At 34.8% G+C, this 24,572-nt stretch overlaps 1 protein-coding gene across 6 annotated transcripts in view; it reads right to left on the bottom strand.

Moving 5' to 3' along the window:
- Alms1 (ALMS1 centrosome and basal body associated protein) overlaps nucleotides 1–24,572 on the bottom strand; it is a 155,625-nt gene that overhangs the window by 38,073 nt on the left and 92,980 nt on the right. For 4 of the 6 annotated variants that reach the window (XM_087184358.1, XM_013074060.3, XM_087184359.1 and 1 more), the window contains 3 exons: nucleotides 21,580–21,717; nucleotides 19,754–19,921; nucleotides 15,004–16,163 (listed from right to left, as the gene is read on the bottom strand). In XM_087184358.1, the coding sequence (XP_087040484.1) occupies nucleotides 15,004–16,163; nucleotides 19,754–19,921; nucleotides 21,580–21,717 (1,466 nt within the window). Of the gene's footprint in view, nucleotides 1–8,903; nucleotides 8,985–15,003; nucleotides 16,164–19,753; nucleotides 19,922–21,579; nucleotides 21,718–24,572 lie in introns of all 6 variants that reach the window. The other 2 variants (XM_087184360.1, XR_002396725.2) reach the window with 2 other exon arrangements.

Below are 24,572 nucleotides of genomic sequence, written 5' to 3' on the forward strand. Positions count from 1 at the left end.
AATGTTTTTAGAAATGCTCAGGTCAACTGACATAGTTTTAATAAAATTTAATCAGCAAGGGGTGACAAAAAGTGTCTATACAAAAAATAACATTTTGACTTATATTGGATTCTTAGAGAAAAGGCAAAAATTTTAAAAAGCAGGAACTGAGGTGGTACTATTGAACATTTTTTAGAAAATCAGAACTTGTTATCTATTCCAGCAAGTATGAAAAATCTTCCCCAGAAAATTAAAAATGCACTGTGTCAACATAATAGGTAATTGGAAATTTTCTTTTGGTATTTGATTGAGCACTGCAGATATGGAAACGACTTTGAGTGATGTCAAAATTCAAACTATAAGAGATGATGGTTAAAATGCCATATAAGTTATTATGTTCAATGATCACTAGAACTGAGGTCAAGAAACTACCATGATTGTAAAGTTTCCTAAGGGTTAGGGTACAGAGAAAGGAAATGAACCAAGAGTTAAAATAATCAATTAACCCACAGAAAAATTCAGAGACTTGACAAATGATCATGAAAATCTTATAGAGGGTGATGGACATGGGTTCCAAAGGTTTTTGTCTATCAGGTTTGAAAAATTATGATCTGAAGATGGCCTTATTTTCTTTATTTCTTGAATTTTCCCAAATATCTTTTTTTTTGTACCAGGGATCAAACTTGGGAACTTGTACTTACAAGGCAGGTGCTGGAACCACTGAGCCAAATCCTCAGCCCCACCCCAATATCATTTTAATATATATGAAGATGATGGATGATCATACTTACATGAATGACTCTAAAATTATTTCACTCAGGAGGCTACATATACCTAGTTTGTTAGATATTTTCACTTGGATGATCTGATCCAATTAACTCCTTTCTTTGTATTTCAGTCAGAATTAGTTTCCTCTTCATAGCTTTTCATTTTGACAAAGTGTCCACATATTATTTCAGTTGTTTTGGATTGAAATTCCAGAAGAACCATGCCAATTAATTACCAAGTCCAATGGATTAGAGTCCAGTTTAACAAAAACTACGAGATTTTTCTATTTATTTATAAATATTCTTTTCTTATTTAAAAATCTCTATAGATAACTAGTTAACTATTTGGAAATAAAATTACACCTACACATACAAAATAAATTCCACGTGTACTGTAAGTTAAAATACATGAAATACATAGATGCCCTACCTCCAAAAGAGCACTAGAAAAAAGAATTAGTTTTATATTCTTGAGGTTAGGAAGATCTCTCATATCATGAAACAAAGAAATAAAAGTTGGGCACATAACAATACCATTACAAAATTAATATAATTAATATTTAAAAATCAATAGGAAAAATCTTCAGAAAGGCCGGGGATTTAGCTCAGTGCTTCTGCCGCGGGCCTTGCAAGTGCAAGGATCCGAGTTTGATCCCCGGTAGCAAAAAAAAAAATCTTCAGGGAAAAATAGATAATATAAAAAGTAATTATCAAAAAAGAAATATAAAGGAGAAATCCGAAACCTACTATTTTAAAAATGTAATTTAGGGCCGGGGATTTAGCTCAGTGGTTCCGGCGCCTGCCTCGCAAGCGCAAGGTCCCCGGTACCAAAAAAAAAAAAAAAAAAAAAAGCAATTTAAAGCATTAGTAAATATTATAAAAACTGATACTGCCCAGAGTTGGCAAGGGGATAAAGAAATGGATACTCTCAAACCTTGTTAGTGGGGATTTATGACTGTATAAAGTTTCTGGAAGACATATATTCAGTGGTGGGGGATGAAGTGGGTTGTATATTATGGATAGTAGTGATCTACTTAGGTTTTAAAAGTTATTAGTCAATGCTCTTTTTTTTTTTTTTCTTTGGTACTGGGGATTGAACTCAGGTCCTTGTGCTTGCAATGCAGGTGGTGGAACCACTGAGCTAAATCCCCGGCCCTATTAGTTGATGTTCTTAATTTATATGTTCTTAGAAAATCATCCATCTGATCTACATTTTAAAACATCAATCTGAAGAAGTACAGAGTAACCTTTAAAAAACAAAACAGAAAACCAAAGTGAGGATCTAGCAGATGCTTAAGTAGCAACTAGTTAAAAAGAAAAAAAAAAGGTTTTTTTCCCCACAGTTATAAAAACTTGTATTTCTCAATTTTTCGGCAAAAAACTAGAAATTACTGGCAGGGAAATGAAATGGAATTTTCAACAGTGGTGTATACCTCTACTCCCAGAACTGTGGGAGGTTAAGGCAAGAAGATCATAAGTTCCAGCCCAGCCTAGGCAGCTCAGCAAGACCATCTCAAAATAAAAAATAAAAAAGGTTGAATGTGTAGCTCAGTGTGAAGGCCCTGGGTTCAATCCCCATTACACTCCCTTCAAAACAAAACAAAAACTTTGTGATTATAGCCTTCTGTATCTTCTGTATTACTAATGTTGATTGATACTCTTTTATTTCCTTCACAAAAATAATATGAAATTAGTCTATTGTTCTTTTGAAAAAATCAGATCTTGGTTATAACTAATCAATATTGGAGACTGATTAATTTATGTATTTATTTTATTACTTCTTGATTTCTTGTTTTTTAGTCTTTTCTAGACTAAAATGCTTAACTTAAGTATTTTCTAGTTGATCTTATTTAAAGTATTGCTGAAAGCTACAAGGTTTCCTGTAAATATTTAGCCATACATGCTAAATTTTGATGTGCTCATATTATCTTTAAGTGAAAAAAATTCTGTAATTTGTAATTTTAGTTTTTAGTTCTATGATCTAGAAGTTATTTAGAATGGTGTTTTTAAATTTTTATGTAATTTAAAACATAGCAATAAAGTTCCAGCTTTACTGCACTGTGGTTAGAGAATATTGAGTTTACTTACAAAATTTCTACTTTTAGGATTTATCAACATTTTGCCTACTATGCAATTAATTTGGGTACATACTCTATACATAGGTATTTGGAACAACTGTGGATACTGGGTTTTGGGGATGAAGTTTTATATAGATATTTTAATCAAGCTCATTAATACTCATTAAAATCTTTCATATTTTTCATCTATGATATATGCTAATATCTGAGAAAAGCATATTAAAGTACCTCATTCTTATTGTACTTTTGTCATACTCTACACTGTAACTATGTCTGTGAATGAACAAACAAATGCACTTTGGCTGAAATAAGCACAAAGACTAAAGATCTTTCCTCAGAAATTAGAGTGAGGATATAGTAGATGCTCAAGACAAGTAACATCTAATTTAAAAAGAAAAAAAATTTTTCCACATTATAGAAACTTGTATTTCTCATGTGTTGGCAAAAAAACAGAAGTTACTGGCAAGGAAATGGAAATGGAAATTCTCATGTGTTCCAGGCAGGAATACAGACTACGAAGAAGTTTGGTACTAATGAAAGAAATTGAGTATACAGACTGCTGATGACCCAAGAATTCCAATTCTGGATATGTTATACACTTCAGACAGTCTTACATAGGTCTATAAGGGTTCAGGCATCGACAAAGATTAGTAATGCTGTATTTTGTGGTGCTGGGGAGTTGACAGCAACCTGGGTGTCTATAATAGGGAAAATTAATGAGTAATCTGGTAGATACCCCATGGAGTATTATGTAATGATTACAAATTTGGATTAAATGTACTTATGCAACACAGATGAATCCTGGACATATAAAGCTTAGTGAGTGTAAGAAAAATGATATGCTTTTTATATAAATTGAAAATACATACACACACAAAATTAATATTTTAAGAACTCATGTAAACCGAAAGATATTTATGTAAGACCAGTTATTTGTGGGGAAATAGGAATGAGAATGGGACATGGGGACAAAATTTAAAAAAGAGAAGCTATGATTAAGGACCACATTTATCTCAACTCTCAGCAACTGAAGTCAAAAGAAATTCTACTTTATCTTGGCATAGAAACTCTACATAATACTTCTTTAATCATTTTCTTTCACTAAACTCTTGAAAGGAGTCATTATGAGTTAGTGGTTCAAAATGGTACTGTAGGCAAAAAATAGAAATCAAAGAGGAGCTTGAGAATACATCTCCCTCACTGTTATGGCTTGTATCTAGACATGCCCCCCAGAGCTTCATGAGGTCATAGGTGAAGCTTTTCAGAGGTGGCTGGATCTAGGGTGTGCGATGCTAGGATCAAGAATGTGATCACTGGGGATGATTCACAGTGCAATGCTAGGATTAAGGCTGCCCAACCCTGGATATAAGTGTCTGGATAGGATGTAAGGGACCGAAATAGGATTGCTACTTGTTGCTTGCTGCTTTTGCTGTCTTCTGCCTGCCATGAACTGTTTCTCCTTTGTGATCCCCCTCTGCCATGCCATCCTGCATTGGAGCCAGTTGAATACAGACTGAAACCTCTATAAACCATGAGCCAAAATAAACCTTTACATTTAGGTGTTGGGTATTTTGTCTTGCCAACAAGAAAAACGTAACTAAGACACCCACTGACTCTATTAATGTCAAAGGAAAACAACATTTGTAGTTTATTACTATAAAATACATTTGACAAGGATTATCTAAACAACTCGGTGGAGGAAAGAATACTATTTGCAATGAACTGTATTGACATGCAAAAGAATAAAGCTATAGGGTCGGGGATTTAGCTCAGTGGTTCTGCTGCCTGCCTCGAAAACGCAAGGTCCCGAGTCCAATCCCCAGTACCAAAAAAACAAAACAAAAGAATAAAGCTATATCCTCCTACCCCACACCACAAACAGAAATCAACTAAAAAATGATCATAGACCTAAATATAAGAACTAAAATTATACAGCTCATAGAAGAAAACAAAAGAATAAAAATTTTTGTGATCTTGGGTTAGATAATAGTTTGATATAAAATGAAAAGGGTAAGTGACAAAAGTTCATAAATTAGACTTGACTGTCAAAATTAAAAACTGTGTACAAAACATCAAGAATGTGAAAAACAACCTAGAGAGTGAAAAAAACATATTTGCAAGTCATATCCCTAATAAGAATTTGTATTCAGGATATATAAAAAGCTTACACAACTCAGTAAGAAAATTACAAAAAAAGCCAATTTAAAAACAAGCAAGAGAATATTCTGATTTCTCCTCAGATCATATAAATCTTTCCCCTTTTACTACAAATAATCAAAAGATCAGAACAGAATTTTTTTCATAGAAGATAAACAAATGTGGCCAACAGGCATATGAAAAGGTGCTCAACAGACCACCCCCTGCCCCAGCACACAGGAGGAGGCTTCCGGGCGGAAGTATCACCCCCTGCCCCAGCGCACAGGAAGTGAGCCCCTCCCAGTGCCCAGGAGGAGGCTTCCAGCTGAAGTACCAACCCCTGCCCCAGTGCACAGGAGGTGAGCCATGCACCCCCCAACCCCCACCCCCATCAAAATGAGAAGACACGTAAACAAGTCTCAAAAACAGACTTCCAGATCACCTAAAGCAACCCCAAAGGGAAAGGAGATGGAACACTCTGATACGCAACTGCCTGGACTCCCTCAACTAGCAACAAAAGAGGGTCTGGAAAAAATAAAATCAGAAGTAATTTCTCAGATAACAGCAGAGATTATGCCCATACTGCAAGACATGATTAATAAATCTAGAGAGGACAGAGAGAAAAATAGAGGATCTGAGGAACATGATGGAATTCCACCGTAGGAAACAAATGGAATCCATAAAATAGATACAGATTTCCAGGAGATTAAAAATTCCATTGAAAGCTTACGCAGCAGAATGAGCCAGTGTGAGGACAGAATTTCAGACATAGAAGATAAGATTGCTATTAGTGACCAGGGAAAGAAAAATTGCTTTAAAATAGTAAGGGACCATGAAAAATCAATCCAGCAGCTACTAGATGATGCAAAGAAAAATAACATAAGACTGATCAGAGTCAATGAAGAAACAGGAGAGAGTGCAGATGACATAAAAAAACTATTCACAGAAGTGATGGCAGAAAACTTCCCAAGAAGGGGGAAAGAACTTGTCATTCAGATAAGGAAGGCATATAGGACTCCAACTAGCCTTGATCAAAAGAATCTACACATAGGCACATAATTAAGATTCCAGAAACCCAACAGAAGAACAAAAGTTTACAAGCAGTTAGAAAAAAGAAACAAATTACATACAAAGGAAAGCCCATGAGAATCACGCAGACTTCTCAACACAAACCCTCAAGGCTAGAAGAGCTTGGAGTGATGTATTTCAAGCCCTAAAGGAAAATGGCCTCCAACCCAGATTGATGTACCCTGCAAAAGTATGTTTCAAAATTGATGGTGAAGGGCTGGGGATTTAGCTCAGTGGTTCTGCTACCTGCCTCAAAAACGCAAGGACCCCAGTTTGATCCCTGGTACCAAAAAAAAAAAAAAAAAGTTGATGGTGAAATAAGATACTTTCATGACAAAGAGCACCTTAGGAACTTCATGAATACCAAACCAGCACTCCAAAAAATTTTAGAAAATATCCTAGGAAAAGACAACTAGGATCACAACCCCCAAAGGAATTAATCCATTGGGCGTGACAAAAAACTAAATACAAAGGGGGAGAATCCAACAAAAAGAAAAAGTCATGACAATGATAAGTCAATATATATCTGTACTGGCTATTTATCATCTTCTTGTGTCTACTTTTTAATTGGGTTGTCTATTAATGAGCTGTAAGTGTTCTATATATATTCTGTTCTTAGGTTATATGTATTATAAATATGGTCTGTTTAAGGACTACTTTTCATTTTCCTAACAATGTCATTTAAAGTTCTAAATTTTGATGGAATCTCATTTATCAATTTCTTTCTTTTATACATCATGTTTTTGGTATCCTAGGAAATTCTTGCCTACCCTACATTTATGAACATTTTCCCTTAGTTTCTTCTTAAAGTTTTATAGTTTGTCTTTCATAATTAGGTTCATAGAGCCTTTCAAGTTATTTTTGTGTATGGAAATAAATGGTTGTGGTTAATTTTTTTGTTGTTCTTTTTTTTTTTGGTACCGGGGATTGAACTCGGGACTTGGTACTTGCGTGGCAGGTGCCAGAACCACTGAGCTAAATCCCTGGCCCGAGGTTAATTTTTTATATATGGATACCAGGTGTTCTAGTACCATTTGCTGAAAATACTATCTTTTCCTCTGCTCTTGAATTGAGTTTATGTTCTATAAAATGTTAATGTTAAATGATCTTTCAAAACTCAAGTGGGCCATATATGTGTGGTTCTATTTCTAGATTCTCTGTTTTATTCCATTGATCTCTATGTCTTTCCTCATGCCAACACTGCCTTGATTACTGTAGCTTTAGAGGAAGTCTTAAAATTAAGTAATACATGTCTTCCAACACTGTTTTTTTTTTTTAATTTTTATTTTTCTAGGTCCTTTGTACTCCTACATAACTTTTAAATTTCAATATCCAGGGCTGGGGATATAGCTCAGTGGTTTCGCCTGCTGTGCAAGCGCAAGGACCAGAGTTCAATCCCCGGTACCAAAAAAAATAAAAATAAAAATAAATTTCAATATCCAATTCTTCATTTATAGCAAATATACATAGACCTGAAGTTTTATATATACCTTGTGTTTTCTAATCCTGCTAAATTCAAATACAAGTTCTAGGGGCTCCTAGAGATTTCTTAGTATTTTCTCTGTAGATCATCATTTCATCGACATATAAAGATTTTACTTCTACCTTGCAAATCCCATGTTAATTGTGTCTTTTTATTGCCAGACTATTTTGGTTTGGGCCTATGTTTCAAAGTTTAATGGACAGATGAGGAGTAGGCATATCTGCCCTTGTTCCCCACCTTAGGGAGAAAGCATTGTATCTTCTCCATTCATATAAGGCGTTTTTGCTGGAAGTATGGAGTACATGGCTTATCTGTTGAGAAGGTTCTGTTCTACTTCTAGTCTCCTGATAGCTTTTACCATGAACAGCCGTAGAATTTAGTCCAATACTTTTTCTCTAACTACTGGCAGGATCATACGGCTTTTTCCTTTCCTCTGCTAAAATGTTACTTATGGGGTGGATCTTCCAATGCTGAACCAACACTGCCATCCCTATTATCAAACCAGTTTCTACATCCTGCCAGATCTGACTTCTAATAGTTTGTTTTGTTAAACAAATTTCTATCTGTGTTCATACTTTTTTCTCCTATTATCTTTATCCAGTTTTAGGATTAGCACAATGTTGATTTCCTAAAATGTGGGGAGAAGTGTTCCTTCTTTCTTCTGCATTAAATGTTTGATACAATTTATCAGTTAAAATGTATATGAGCCTGTTGTTGTCATATAGGTAGGTTTGCAAGCTAGGAATATACTTTCTTTAATAGGTGCTATTCAAATTTTATATTTCCTCCAGAGTCAGTTTCATTGATTTGTCTTCCAAGGTACTTCTTAGAAGTTGTCAAATTTATTTCAAGAAAGATTTTTTAATATGCTTTCTATATCCTTTTAAACTCTGTAAAACCTGTGGTAATGTCCTCTAAATTTTGATATAATAATTTTAAAAATATACAACTGATATTGTGTAATAGGAAGAAAAGATCTAAAGGAGCAGGGGAAGTGGGAGGGGTAGGGAAAAGAAAAAATATGAGAAAAAAAATGGAAACAAAGTTTTTGTAAATAGGGAAGGGCGGAGGGGGTGAAGGGAGGGCAGGGGAAGGGGAAAAAAAAAATAAGAACCAAGATACACCATGTAAAGGTACAAGATCCCAATGATGTATGTAACTGTATTTTATACCTAAAATGTACCAATAAACTTAATGGGAAAAAAAAAAAGGAAAAGGTGCTCAACATAATAGTCATTAGGCAAATCAAAATCAAAGATACTGCTTAATACCCACTGGGCTGATTATAATCAAAGGACATCCAAAATGAGAAATTGGAGTCTTAATATTATATTATCCTACTGAGAACATAAAATGGTACAGCCACTTTGGAAAACAGAGTAGTAGCCTTACTCAAATGTTAGAGAGGGCCCGAGGATTTAGCTCAGTGGTTCTGCTGCCTGCCTCGCAAGCACAAGGTCCCAAGTTCAATCCCTGGTACCAAAAAAAAAAAAAAAGAGGTTACAGAGTTACTATATGATTTAGCAATTCCATTCCTAGGTATTATTCCCAAGAGAACTGAAAAAAATATATTCATGTAAAAACTTGTACTTTGACTTAAAGTAGCATTATCCATGAAAAGTAAAGATTACAAACAACCCAAATGTCCATTAACTTGTGACTATATAAACAAGACATATAACCACAAAATGGATTTTACCCAGCCATAACAAGCAATGAAATACTAGGTATGTGATACAAGAAGAATGAACTTCAAAAATGTTATGCTAAACCCAGGCATGGTGGCACATGCCTGTAATCGTAGCATTCGGGAGGCAGAGGCAGGAGGCTATCCTATGCTACATAGAGAGTTCAGGGTCAGCCTAAACTACAAAGCAAGACCCTGTCTCAAAAAAAAAAGAAAAAAGAAAAAAAGAAAAAAATGTTATGTTAAAGAAGGTGGATACAAAAAGTGACATACTGTGTGATTCTATTTCTAGTAAGAGCCCCAAATAAGTAAATCTATAGAACTAAAAAGTGGGATAATACTTGTCAGAGCAGGGGTGGGTAGCGTCGGGATGAGGAGAATGGAAACTGACTGCTGAAGGGCACAGAGTTTCTTTTTGCGGGGAGACAAAGTAGTTATTAGTAGTAAAGATTGTACAATCTTTGTACTAAAAACCACTGAATAATATGCTTCAAAGGGTGAACTTATCATATGTGATTTTTATATCAATAAGAAAAAAATGACCAATACTGAGATATACCCTGGAAAAGTAACAACTTTTTTTAAACCTATAAGAGCCCAGGGATAAAAAAAAAAAAAAATCATAGGCAAGGGAGAAAATATCATGGCTGACTCTGATACACAAACATTAACTTACACCCAGAAATCAGGGGGCAAAATTAACAGAATTTTGATTTAAGGACTGTTATCCAAAACTTATATACTTGACCAAGATGTTGTTCTTGTATAAAGGTAACAATCTTAAATTTGCACGAACTTAAAACATGCTCTTTTCTGCATATCTATTTAAAATTTTGCCACCCAAAAGAATTATTTAAATTAATAAACTTGCATTTAGTTATACGAAAAAAACCTCTTGGTAAATATTGATTCTATACTTAAAAGCCTTACCAGTGTAAAATAACTGGCAATCTTACTTAAAAAGTTGGAGTAAAATTTTTATAATTTTCTCCTTTTTATTTCTTGGGGTGTATGTGTGTTGGGAGAGGTTGACAGGGACCAAACTCAGGGCTACGTGCAAGCCAGGCAAGCACTCTACCATTGAGCTACATCCCCAGTCCCTCTAATTCTTGAAAGTAAAGCTAGTCAATGTAGTAACTATATTACTATAATAAGCTGCTATAAAATTCACATAACATAACAATTTGGTTAGTTGGAGGGTGTGCATGTGTAGGAGTTGGTGGGCAGCAACATGGCCAGTTTCTTAATTTTTCATGATAGTATTAACAGATATTCTGAATAACCAAAAACAATATGGAAAATAGAACAAATTAGAGGACTCATACTTTCTGACTTCAAAACATATTATAAAGATACAGCTATCAAAACAGTATGATACTAGCAAAAAGATGGACAAAGAGACCAGTTACAACAGAGAACCCAGAAATTAACCCTCAGATACTTGGTCAAATGACTTTTGACTTGACTGTCAAGATCATTCAATGGAGAAAGCATAGTTATTTTGGTAAATGGTGCTGGGAAAACTGAAACATTACATGCACTCTTCACAACAGCTAAGATGTCAAAGAAACCCAAATGTCCATCAATGGATGAATGGATAAACAAAATACTGTACAGTACACACATAAAATGGGATATTACCCAGACTAGAAAGGAATCATTTTGTGACTTATTTCACTTAGCATAGCATTTTCAGTTTCATACATGATGTAGAATGGAGACTCAGGTGGTTGAAGTCATGCTAAGAATGTGATGTTTCTGGAGGTTACAGAAACTTAGTGGAGTTTGCACCCTCTTGCAGGCTACTCCACCATGAAATAAAACAGGAAAAAGATGGTAGAGTTTTAAGAAAGTTAGGTACAGATATGATAAAAAGGAATAGTAAAATAGTAAATAAATTGAAGGAAGGACACATAACTTAACTTGGAAGTGACCAGAACAAATATAGAAATGAGAAAAGTAACTAAGACACAGACTGACTCAGGAAGCAATAGAAAATCTGAACAGATTTAAAATAAGAGATGGGATCAGTTGTAAGAAAAACTTTCACAGAGAAAAACACATGCCTGATGGTGTTACTGGTGAATTTTATAAAACATTTAAAGAATTAGCATCAAACATTAACATCAGTCCTTCTCAAACCCATCATTAAAAAAAACACACATACACACACACACACAAAAAAAGAAAAGGAACTTACTCTGTGAGGCTAGGATTATTCTGATAGAAGAAAACTACTAATATCCTTTATGAATAGAGATGCAAAAGTCCTCTTCAAAATTTTGGCAAACCAAATCTAGTAGCACAGGAAAAGGACTATCTGACATGATCAGGTGGGGTTTATTCCAGAAATTCAAGACAGGTTCAACAACACAAGATCATCAATAAATATATACTATATTAATAGAAAAAGGCCTAGATGAACAACTCAATTGATGCTCCAGAACATTTGATAAAAACTAAATCCCTTTAAAAGAACATTCATCCAATTAGGAAAATGGAACCTCAACATGACAAAAGTCATATGTGAAAAATCTATAGCTGACATTATTCTCAATGGTAAAAGCCTGAAAGTGTTCTTCCTGAGATCATGAACAAGAATACCTGCTTTTGTCACTTCTACTGCAACATTATATTGGAAGTTCTGGATAGAGCAATTAGAAAAAACTTAAGCACTCAAATTAGAAAGGAAAAAATAAGACTATCTCTGTAGGTGACATGATTTTATATGCAGAAAATTCTAAAGAATCCAACAAGGACACAAGGTCAACATATATGTATACATATATATGCATATGTATATAAAATCCAAAATGAAGAAATTGTATTTCCAACAGTATCAGAACAAAATAAAATATCAAGTACAATTCATATAAAATCTCAAGGGACTCTGAACAACCAAAACAATCCTGAAAAACGAACACTTTCCTGCTTTCAAAATCTATTACAAAGATCCAGTAAATCAAAACAGTATGGTACTAGCATAAAGACCAACATATAGATCAATGGAATAGAATAGAGCGCCCACAAATGAACATGCACATGGTTAAATGATTTTTGACAGGTGTGCCAAGGAACATTCAATGGGGAAAAGACAGTCTTTTCAACAAATGAGGTTGCAAACGCTGAATATCCACATGTAAAAGAAACAGGGTAAATAAACCCTTATCTTACACCATATATAAAATTTAACTCAAATCAAAGATCTAAAAGAAAAAAGCTAAAATTATAAAACTCTTTTAAAAAGGTGAAAACCTTTATGACACTAGATTTGGCAGTGATTTCTTGCATATGACATCAAAAGCATAGGCAACAAAAAACAGGTAAATTGGACTACATCAAAATAAAAAACTTATGTTAAAGAGGACAATTAAGAATGACAGCAAGAAAGAAAATCTGGAGTGCTATAATATATTTACAGATCACATATCTGAAGAAGTTAATATCCAGAATACAGTAGACCCTTGACTTATGAACTAGATCTGTTCCTGAGGGCTGGTTGTAACTAAATCAGTACAGCTGAGATCTGGATGTTTACCTTGGTACACACTATAGATAACAAGAGGCAGATGAATCTTCCATTAACCTAATTAACCCAAGTTGTTTGTATGTCAGGCCAGTTGTAACTTGAGGGTCCACTGTATACAGAAAATTCCTACAACTCAGCCAGATTCGGAAAGGTTAAAGAACTTAAAAAGACATGTCTCCAAAGATAAACGCAAATGGTTAATAAGCACATAAAAACCCATTCAACATGATTAATCACTGCAGAAATATAAACCAAAACTAAAATGAGACACTACCTCACTGTGTTTCTGCATGTGACCGAGACACACACAGAGAGATAGAGATAGAGATGGACAGAAATAGAGACAGAGATACAGAGAAAAGAAGAGAAAATAATTGTTGGCAAGAGTGTGGGAAGACTGAAATCCTTGTGTGTTGCTAGTGGGAATGTAAAACAATGTAGCCACTGGGGGGAAAACATATAAATGGAAAAAAGATGGAGCAGGGAAAGAAGCCTAATATAAAGATCACACGTTGTATGAAATTACCAGAACAAGCAAATCCTGAGAGATAGAAAGTAGACCACTGGTTTCCAGGAGCTGGTGGGAAGGGGAAATAGGGAGTCACTGCTTAAGGGACCAAGGTTTCCACTAAGGTGATGAAAATTTCTGGGACTAAATAGTGATGATGGTTGTAAAAACTTGTAAATGTATTTAATGACATTGAAGTTTTTACTTTAAAATAGTCAAAACTGTAAATTTTATGTTGTGTCTTTTATCATACTCACATATGCACCTTCTACTCTGATCTTACCTATCTCCATGTCTGTACTATTTTCAATTCCTCTTTTAAAAAATCATGTATTAACATACGTAATCACTGACATTTAATACCTACCAAAAACTGAATTATGGGCCAGGGATTTAGCTCAGTGGCATCGCACCTGCCTCGCAAGGGCAAGGTCCTGAGTTCGATCCCCAATCCAAAAAAAAAAAAGTTCAATTATGAGAAATACTATTTATGGTAAACTGCATACCTCATACCTCCTAAGTGTTCTCCAAATTTTTCAATCACTCACTCCTACAAAATATGTTTTTAGCACAAATTTACAAAATAGGTATGTTTATAAATTATGTGATTATGTCACTAGTGTACTTATACATTATAAAATACACAAAAATAAATGTTAAAAGGTTGAGTAAAGTGAATATAAACTCTAATCTCTAATCCTCAATGCATCTCTCTTTAAAGAACACTTCTTGGGATGGATACTCTAAATTTTGTTCTTGGATAAAGCAATGATCTGTATTTGTTGACCCCTTAAGATTTGTCTTTATGAGGGCCAGAGATTTAGCTCAGTGGCACGTTCTGAGATCAAGACTCCACTACCAAAAAAAAAAAAAAAAGATTTGCCTTTACTAACTACCTAAGGTGTTGTTATGAAATCTGTTGTAAGGAGCCCTGTGGAGGGCTGTTACATGGTGATGCCTTTTTTGATTTTGTTTTTGGGGTTTTTTTTTTGGTACCGGGGATCAAACTTGTGATCTTGTGCTTGCAAGGCAGGCAGCAAAACCACTGAGCTAAATCCCCAGCCCATGATGCCTTCTTCGTAAAGACAGATGAGAAAATATCCCTTAGGTGCCTATATCAAAAATACCTGGAATGCTTTTGAAAATTTGCTTTCCTTTTTACAGTGTAATTGATCACAAAATACTAGCAACACTATGTGCTAAGACAGAATACCAAATTTGTAGCTAACTTCTAGCATATACATCTATAGGTACATTTCTGTCCTTTCTACCTTTAATATCTCTTTCCCTCACTCAAAGTTCTTTATTTTTTAAAAATCATATTATAGTTCATCCCAGATTCAATTTTTCTATCCCAATTGTTCATTTACTTCAAAAAAATCATATTTTTTGTTTGTGTGTGTTTAAAAGCACCTGAAATATTTCTTGAAAGACATGAGGAAAAAATACAAACAAAAACCAGGCAGCATAGTTTAAAATAGAGGTCATTCTAAACTAGAAGCTCCCACACGCCAGGGGTATTTTGCAGATTCTGATGCATCTAGCAGCAAAGCCCTTCATTCAAGAGGTAATTGGTAAATGAGTGTTGATGAAAAGAATGACAACTCACAATAGCACTGTACTACACTTTCTCACTCTTTTCCAGTTGGTAAGAAATGTTATAGTGAGGAAAGGGCAAGTGGCTTTTTTTCACCTGTGCACAGAGATTAATTAAAAAGTCCATTTAAAAGAGCAGTCACATTGCCAGATGGAATTTGTAGCCATGTACCTGGATGTGTCTACTTCTGGTGTGCTCAGAAGTCATTTGGGGGTGTCCTGTATTGAATGCTTTCTTGTTGTGCTTGCACCGCTTCTCAAGATATCTCCGCTGTTGGTTGGTGATGCTACTATATAATTTAGTTCGTCTGGGTGACAAACATACTCTTTCATGGCCAAAAGCTTGGATCAATCGGGCAGTGTCAATGGTGGAAATGGAGCTACTCCTTTCATGCAAAGCCACCTCTCTATCTGTTTGGGTCAATATATCCGAGTCCACAGAAGTGGTGGTAGAAAGAATGTTGGTAGGAGTATCTGTGAGCAATCCACTTTCCTCTGAGGGCCGAGAATCTGAAGAAGTGCTGCTGATATAATTAAAACATGGCTGTCTTTTCAGAATATATTTATCAAATTTAAACTGCTCAATTTTAATCTGGTTGGGCACCCCAGTTTGGTGATCAGAAAGTACCTTGTGTTTTTTAAGATCACCTATGTTTTTATGCCCTTTCTCTGGGCTTTTATACCGCTTCTTCTGAAGTTTGCTTTTTGGCTGTTGCTGTTTACCATTCCATTCTTTAATGTTTTGCTCCCCTCTGCTATCATCCTGCATACTTTCTGAGGCTTGGAGAGAATGTGTAATGGGATTCTGAAGAAGTTTAGCCAACCGATCAAGTCGTTCCACTAAGGATAGCTCTGTCCTGTCACGAACACCAGGAGGTTTCTGCTGCCTCTGTCGCTCCTGATACTGGTTCCAGAGTTCATTCAAACTCACAGTGTGCTGAGTTGTTAGCTCTGAGGTGATCTTACAGTTCTTTTGTGAATCACTAATCTGTACAGTACTTTTTGGACGATCTTTGCCCTGACTTTTAGTAGTATGTATCACTTCTTTGTCACCCAAATTCACATTGATGCTGAGGCTCTTTATTCTAGTATAATCTGTGTTAGTCTTGTCCATATTTTGATAAGGGGGAGAAAGACAAGTGTGTTCTTTATGCTTGTCTGAATGATGCTGAAAAAAATCTTTCCAAGATTGCTCCATCAAAACATTCTTTCCCAAAGACTCATGGCAAGTATCTTGATCACTTGGTAGGTGCACTGGGTGATGAAAGTAAAACTTGGCTGACCTCAAGACAGAATGAGTGGTATTTTCAAATTCAGAATGACATTCAGACTCTGAAAAGGAGACAACAAAGTTTTGAAAGAATTTAACATGTGTATTCCCTTCAGCAATACTACTTGTACTGTTTTTCAGATACAGAATAAAGATTGTAGGAAAGAACAATTTATATAAAGTTTCAGAAAATTCACTGCCTGCACAAAAGACTCATGGCTTGGGCTTAGCTGCCAGACTGGCAGCATCAAAGACCTTGATTCTGGGCTGTATCCTGCCACTGACCAGCTATGCCAACCCCAAGGAACACTTTAGTTCTTCAGATCCTAAGTTCAGCTGCTGTATGTATTCACCACCTGTTGTATGTGGTGTATAATTATATGTGTATTTCTTTTGTAAAAAATTTACTCCTGCTAATGAAACTGAGATGAGCACTGGTAACCCTGTTTTTAACTAAAAACCTGGAGATTTCACCTTATCATAAGTAAATAAATGGGTGGAATGAAAAGTCTTTTTCCATATTTCATATTTTTAAAAAATCCTTTTCTAGGGCCAGGGATTTAGCTCAGTGGTTCCAGCATCTGCCTTGTAAGCTCAAGGTCCCGAGTTCGATCCCCGGTACCAAAAAAATCCTTTTCTGTGAATCATCTTCACTCTCCTCTTTTATTTTGCAGAGCTGGGGATCAAACCCAGTAGTGCACAGTAGGCAAGTGCTCTACCATTGAGTACAATCCCAGCGTTCCAGTTTTTTTTTGGGGGGGGGCGGCACTACCAGAGATTGAACTCAGGACCTTGCACTTATGAGGCAGGCACAGTGCCAATGAGATAAATCCCCAGCCCTAGTTTTTTTTTTTTAATTGTAGTAAAATATATATAACATAAAACTACCTTCAAGCTCCACTTTTTGGTAATCATTCTATATGAAAAGTAGTATTTTTGAATGCAATATATCTTATAATTTATTATAGTTTGAATATTTGTGACCCTTCAAATCCACGTTAAAACTTAATTCCCAATGCAACAGTATGAAGAGGTGGGACCCTTAGGCTGTGACTAGGTCATGAAGGTTCCACCTTCATGAATAGGATCAGTACTTTTATAAAAGGGCTTTTTCCTATCCTTTATCTCTACCCCAATTCACTCTTCAAATTACTCGCAAGTATAACCATACCACCAGACTAAAATTGCTCTTGCTAATATGATCAATGACCTCCACACAGAGCCAACTCCAGGGAATGTTCTCATTCTACAGTCTCCTTTAGATGACTGCATCTCTTCTTGGGGCATTTAGTACCATTTCATGGTGATATACTCTCAAATTTACATTTGAGGCTATGACTTCTCTCTTGAGCCCCAGATTCATATGCTTATCTTACGCATTTCATATATCCACTTGGATACCACAGCCATCTCAAATTTTAAATGTACCTAACTGAACTGTATTCTTGCTTCCTCTAAAAGAATCCATAAAAAGCTACCAGAACTAAAAGAGTTTAGTAAGATTTCAGGACAAAAATACATATTTAAAATTAGATTTTATACACTTATAGTAAATTAGCTAAAATCAAATTAAGAAAACAATTCTAGCTCAAGCATAAATGTGAATATGGATATATATATATATTAAGTATAGTCATTATACATGTAGTTCTAATCACTCAGTCTGGCAATCTTCACCATACCAAATAGAAGAAAACTGTTCATATACAGTTTTATGTAGTTATGTATATACACAGATGTGGGAGGCTGCAATACTGATTAGCTGAGATTATAGGCATGTGCCACCATACCCAGCCATTTCCCCATTTTTAAATGAGGTTGTTTTTTGTTGTTGAGTTGCAGGCATTTCCTATTATTGCAGTTATTAACCCCTTATCATACATATGATTTGCAAATACTTTCTCCCATTCTCTGAGTTGCCTACTCACATTCCTAATAGTTTCCTTTGAGATGCACAAGTTTTTAAGTTTGATATTGTCTCATCTATCTACTTTTGCTGCATGTCCTTTTGGTGTCATATCCAAAAAATCACTAGTAACTCCAATTTCTTGAAGTTTTCCCCCTATGTTTTCTTTCGGGAATTTTAATGGTTCTAGCTCTTGTGTTTAGGTCTCCATTCCATTTTGGGTTGATTTTTGTATATGGTATAAAGTAAGGATTAAACTTCATTCTTTTACATGTAGTTATCCAGTTTTCCAAACATCATTTGTTGTAGAGACTATCCTTGCCCCATTTTGTAGTATTGCTACCTTTGTTGAAGATAATTAATTTTATACATTTTTAATGTAAGCAACTGAACTGGAATTATTTCCAAAATACAGTGTGGGTAGATTAGCTCCTTGACTTCTTCCTCTCATGATCCGGATACTCTTCTGTCTTCCTCTGAGAGGCTTAACAGCTAGGTAGTAATGGCTTGTGTACTATATGGTTCTCTCTTATTTCATAAAAATAGGGCAACAGACAAACACAAATTAATCTGATTTTGGCTTTTTTTTTTGCAATTTAAAAAAATCATATTGATGCTGTCATTGTCTTTGTCATGGTCTTCCAGAATACCTTTAGATTTTAGGTTTTCCCTGTTTTGGTAATGAGACCTAATATACCAAAGTATCTTTCAAGATTGCCCACAGATGCCAAAAGTGCCTTATATAAAATAGGTATATAAGGTGTATATATGATATATACACATATATACAAAAATAATATATATACACATATATACAAAAATAATATATATACACATATGTATGTATAAAATGGGAGGTATCTGCATTATTTGCCTGCACATTTTCCTGTTATATAAACAGTTGTTACACTGTAAGGAGAAAGGTAAGGAGAAAGTCTGTCTGTATATGTTCAATATAGACATAATTTTTTCCTCAACTGCTTTTGATCTAGAATTGATTCCAGCTGGGGATTTAGCTCAGTGGTGCCGCCGCCTGCCTCACAAGTGCAAGGTCCTGAGTTTGATCCCCAGTACCAAATAAATAAATAAATAAATAAAATTGATTCCACAAGTGAAGAATCCATGGATACAAAAGACCAACTCTATTTGCGTATAATCCTGGTTCTAAGCTACTGTATCTTTTCCCAGAAGTAACAATTATTTTAAAATTCAATATGCATGCATGTCCAAATAGATAAAGAAAATAGCATTAAAATGATTTGTATACAATAAAGAAAAAATCATCTGCTTAAATTGTGAAGTTGCATCAGAATAAAATAGAAGCACACCTCAAGACCATACTCTTAAGTGAAATAAATACTCACATGTATAAATACCAAATTGATTCTCTGGTGTGAGAAACTAAAAGTATAAATGAGGACCAACATGTATAATAGATATTGTGAAATAGGAAGAAAAGGTTCAAAGGGGAAGGGGAATGGTGGGGGGGTGAAAAAAGAAGAAAAAAAGGGAAACAAAGCTTTTGTATATAGGGTGGGGTGGAGGGGTTGAAGGGAGGGAAGAGGAATGGGAAAAAAATAAGAACCAAGATATATCATGTACTGGTACAAATTCCCAATGATGGATGTGATCATAATGTATGCCTAAAATGTACCAATAAACTTAATTAAAAAAGAATTAAATAGAATCACACAGACACTGACACTCATATACATGGACAGACAGACACATGCTCAATCCCATTACCTGAAATATCTATGTGTAAGGATTCTTTCTCCTCCGTCCAGGCTTCTTTAGGACTGGTCCCCTTAATATGGATCTCATTCTGTTTAGTGGCTTTAGTGTCAGGTATGCTTTCAGTCTTTGTGTCTTGTACTTGAGCTGAGTCCGCTGCAGGAGCAGCATCACTGGAACCTAAGAGAGGAAAAGTAACACGTCAGCAATAGCAACTTGAACAAAAAATATTTAAAATGCCTCTAAAGCATCTACGATATGAAGGCATTGGTACTGTTGTTGAAAAAAAATTAAAAAGCTGAAATTTGTTTAGAAAATGGTGTAAAATGCAGAAAAAAGAACATTTATATAAACCGATGTCATAAAAAGTTAAAGAATTACACCACAAGAGATAAAAAGTTGTAAGTACTCAAAGAAAGAAAATCTAATCAAGAACTATCAGAATTCTGGACAACTGATTTGGGTGTTAGAAAATGGGATACAACTTGAGGTAAAAAGTAAGGCATTTTAGGTGAAGACAGCTACAAATGTTGGAGACTGGAAAGATGCTGAGCATCTCTAGGAGATAGAGTATATACACTGTTTATTTGGTTGCGGAATCTATTAAGGAAAAGAGGTGAGAACTAGTATTGAAAAGGTTGGGAGCTGGTGCCAGTGTTCTGAGAGACTGCTAACACTTTAGATTTTACTGTTCAGGGCAATAGAGATCAAAACTGCTTCCAGAACATTCATTTAGCAATAATGATAAAGGGATAAAATTTTGAAGTATTTCTGAGAATACAATCTAACTTTTTGGGGGGTTTTTTTTGGTACCAGGGATCGAACTCAGGACCTTGCGCTTGTGAGGCAGGTGCCAGAACAATCTAACTTCTCTAAAAAGTAATATATAAAGAAGAAAAGTTGCTAATTCTGCTCTAAAATGTGCTTCTAGTTTACAATTGTGGCAGAAATATCAGCTGTACTCTAATACCTGTTTTCCTTTACCTGTAATATAGAACTCTAACATTAGCACATACAGTTACCAGAATAAAGATATTTCTCGGCCTTCCTGGCAAGGTGGTTTGGTGTGATCATGTGACTAAGTCTGGCCAGTAGGATGTAAGGGGAGGTACAGAGTAAATGTAACTTTTATGAAGTACCCTCAAAGAAAAAAATATGGTTTTTTCTTTTCTCTTCTTCCTGATAGCTGGGATTTGGGCTGATACTTACAGTTTGGGAATGGAGGTCAAAAAAGTTACAGAGCAATAGAAGAGAGTAAGTGCTGTCATGTGATAGTTTGAGCACCACATCAACCCTAGATGTCTGTCTAGACTTTGTATTTCTCCTATCTTTCTTAAACCAATGTTGTTTCTGTTTTCATCTCACAGACAAAGGTAATCCTAACATAAACACACTATTATAGGTATTTTTAATCAGTATATTCCTGTTGAAGTAAAATAACTACATAGACAATTTGGAAGTAAACAAGATGAATTCCTAAAAAATAAAGGCTCATGCACAACAATGGTATTAGAGAATCAGTATCTCATGCCATTGAAATGTTTTACCAGTAAAGGGAAAAGCCCATTAAATAAACTTCTGGCAATCAGATTAATTTATGTATTATATTTAAAAATTAGGTAAAACCTGAAACAGCCTACAAAATACCAATTTTAACTACTGAAGCATACCAAAAATGTGGCTAGAAATGCTTTAAGTATTTCACATATGAGCAAGATGGAGGAAGACTGAAGATAGCAAGAAAAGACTAAAAAACACATTCGTTTATATTCATAAGGGAACAGTCTCATTTCAGAGGACCAGAAAATAAAGGCAGGCTGACAAACCCATTCAGCTACCTGCAGTGACTTTTTGCAAGGATTCTTTTTCTTCAGGCCAGGCAGTCTTAGTCATTACTCTTTGACTGAAGATATCTTCTTTCTGTTTTTTGTCTGAGAGGTTCTCATCTCCAATAATGGTCACTTGAACTGAGGCTTCTGGAAAAATGACATCATTTGATGCCACAGAGAAGAAAGATAATAAACACAATAGACAAGCAAGCCACCCACTTACCCCAAAAACACATAAACACCCCAAGCCTCTTTATAAATTAGGAAAAAGGTACTTATTAGGTTCCACTATGTAAAAATTGTGACATGAATTAGAAGTTTTCCATATTTTTTCTGTGTACAACATTCAACATTTTAAGTAAAACCTGCTCTTTGATGATTTGATGCAGTAGTAAAAACAGGTATAGATCAGCTTGTTTTTCAAAGTAAAAAAGTAAGTTTGAACAAAGCTTTCAATTTCTTTGGCCCAAAGTTTTTATCATTTATGGAGCCAATTCTGGTATTTCATATTGTCCAAGAACAGCACTTATATCATCTAGATTTTATATAGAGCATTCTCATATTTTTAAAAAACATCTAACATAGTTATATCCTTTGAAACTTTTCTAATACTTTGTCTTTTATCTTTTTTCTTAGTCATGTCATTTCCTATCTCTAAGTATATTTTTCAACAAAGAAATTAGAAAGGCAAGGCCGGGATTTAGCTCAGTGGCACTCCACCTGCCTCACAAGTGCAAGGTCCTGGGTTAGATCCCCAGTACCAAAAAAAAAAAAAAGAAAAGAAATCAGAAAGGCAATAGGAATTACTAAAAACAAGAAGAACCAGTCATTGTTTTATTTATCATACTATCTCTTTTCTTTTAAATTCATTAATTTTTCTTAATTCTATTATTTCAATTCCCCTAATCTTTCATGTAAATAAGTGTAAATCTTTTGAACATTAAGTTAATGAAATATTTCAAGCATACCCAAAGTATAAATAAAATGAACGCTAAGTATCTACAACTGAGTTTAAGAAAACATTACAGACATAATGATTCCTTCTGTAAAGTCTCAATGCCATTCTCTTCTCACTAGTAACCTTCATACTGAATTTAGTTTATCAATTGCAAAAATATTTTTAATTCATTACATTTGATTAATATCAATCAATATTAATAATGTACAACCTTGTCTTAAATGTACTCTTTATATAAAGTATGATACTATATATACCTTTAGGCAATATGACTTTATCACTCAAAGTTATGATTTTGAAACTTAGTCACATTAACATACAACTCTGACTCTCAATGTTGTGTAGTATCCTATTGTATTATCAACTCACCTGTTGATCAACATAAGACTATATCTGATCTTTTAATATTGAAGAGCACTAATAAGCATTCTTATAAATCTTCCCATTGGCTATGTGAATTGTAAATATCTTCTCTTAGTCTGTCTTTTAAGAGTTCATGATATATTTTATGCATAAACTCTGTAGTTTTAATAATGGCAGATTTATTTTGCCTCTAGGGTCTGTGCTTCATTTGTCTTAAGAAATCTTTACACTATGGTCAAAAGGATAAACCATCTAAATTCTAAAAGTTTAAATTTTTTCTTTTTGACAGTAAATACACCTGGAATACATTTTTGTTCAGTATGCAATAGGGATTTATCTGAGATATATATTTATCTGATATATATATATATATATATATATATATATATATATATTCCAAACACTATTGAATAATTCATCTTCATCCTTTCTCCACAGAGTGGAATGCCATCTTGCTATATACTTTATTAGGTTTCTATATTCACAAGTGTGTTTCTGAGTCATCAGTCTGTTTTATATTTGTTTATTCCTTTATAAATTATACCTTAAAATAAGCTACATATAAAGTAAGTCTTGATGTCTGGTATGGCAAGCTCCCTTCTTTTTTCAACCTATTTTTAAATTTACCATAAAATGTTTAAAATCAGCTGAGCATGGTGGCACACATCTATAATCCCAGCATTCAGGTGGCTGAAGCAGGAGAATTGCTACGAGTTTGAGGCCAGCCTGGACCACATAATGAGTTCAAGGCCAGGCTGAACTACATAGGGAAATGCTATCTCAAAAAAACAAGACATTTAGAATCAGCCTGTCAAGGTGTCTGAAAAAATCATCCTGGAATTCTGAGTAGCAATGCACTGAATTTAGACATTAATTTCGTGGGAAATGATTATCTTTATTACTACTATTGCATGATTCTCCAATTATTTAGCCCTCCCTTAATATATTTCAATGTACTTTTATAATTTTCTCTACAATAATCATAAATGTCCTTTTAGGTCTATTTCTAAGTATTTTTTGTTTATCTTTATCATGTACTATCATGTACAGAAAAATACACAAATAGACCAGTGAATTATTAAAAAGTGAGGCTGTGTATAAACTTACATAAGTACATATATGGAAAATTTGTTTCTGGATTTTTTTTCCTCTTTCATTAAGTTTGTTTATTTGAAAATGCAACCCATTTTTCCTTATACTGAGCAGTTAGCTCCTTGGGGACAGAGAAAGGTTTAGTGATGAGATCAATTCAGTGTCATCTGACTCTTCCTAGTCTGTAGGACTAAGCCCTGCCCAAGAGTTCTTTTCTGCCAGCTAGTAAGGACCAGAGCTCTTCAGGCGCCTGCTCCAGTCAAGGACATGTGGGCGTACTCTGGAGAGGGCACTTGCTCATAGTAATGGAGCATGAGGCCTTGAACAGACACCCTGGACCTCCAGGCCTTACAGATGGCTCCATTGAGCCCACCAGGCCTGCACAGTCCCATCCAGTACCTTCAATAGTGCTCATATTCCTTAACTTTCAACCATTTACCTGCTCCTCCACTCCTCTGAGCCTCTACTTCCATGAACTTGTAAACATCAAAGGTGTGGGGTTGGTGGGTGTCATGGTAGATAGTCTAGCCTTTAAAAAGCACACCTTCTACCAGTACTGAGGAATAGGAGAGGAGGAAAAATGCCCGAC

This window comes from Heterocephalus glaber, unplaced genomic scaffold (assembly GCF_053883595.1).
Source record: "Heterocephalus glaber isolate CG9 unplaced genomic scaffold, H.glaber_assembly_v1.0 deba00001496, whole genome shotgun sequence".
Taxonomy (NCBI): Eukaryota; Metazoa; Chordata; class Mammalia; order Rodentia; family Bathyergidae; genus Heterocephalus; species Heterocephalus glaber.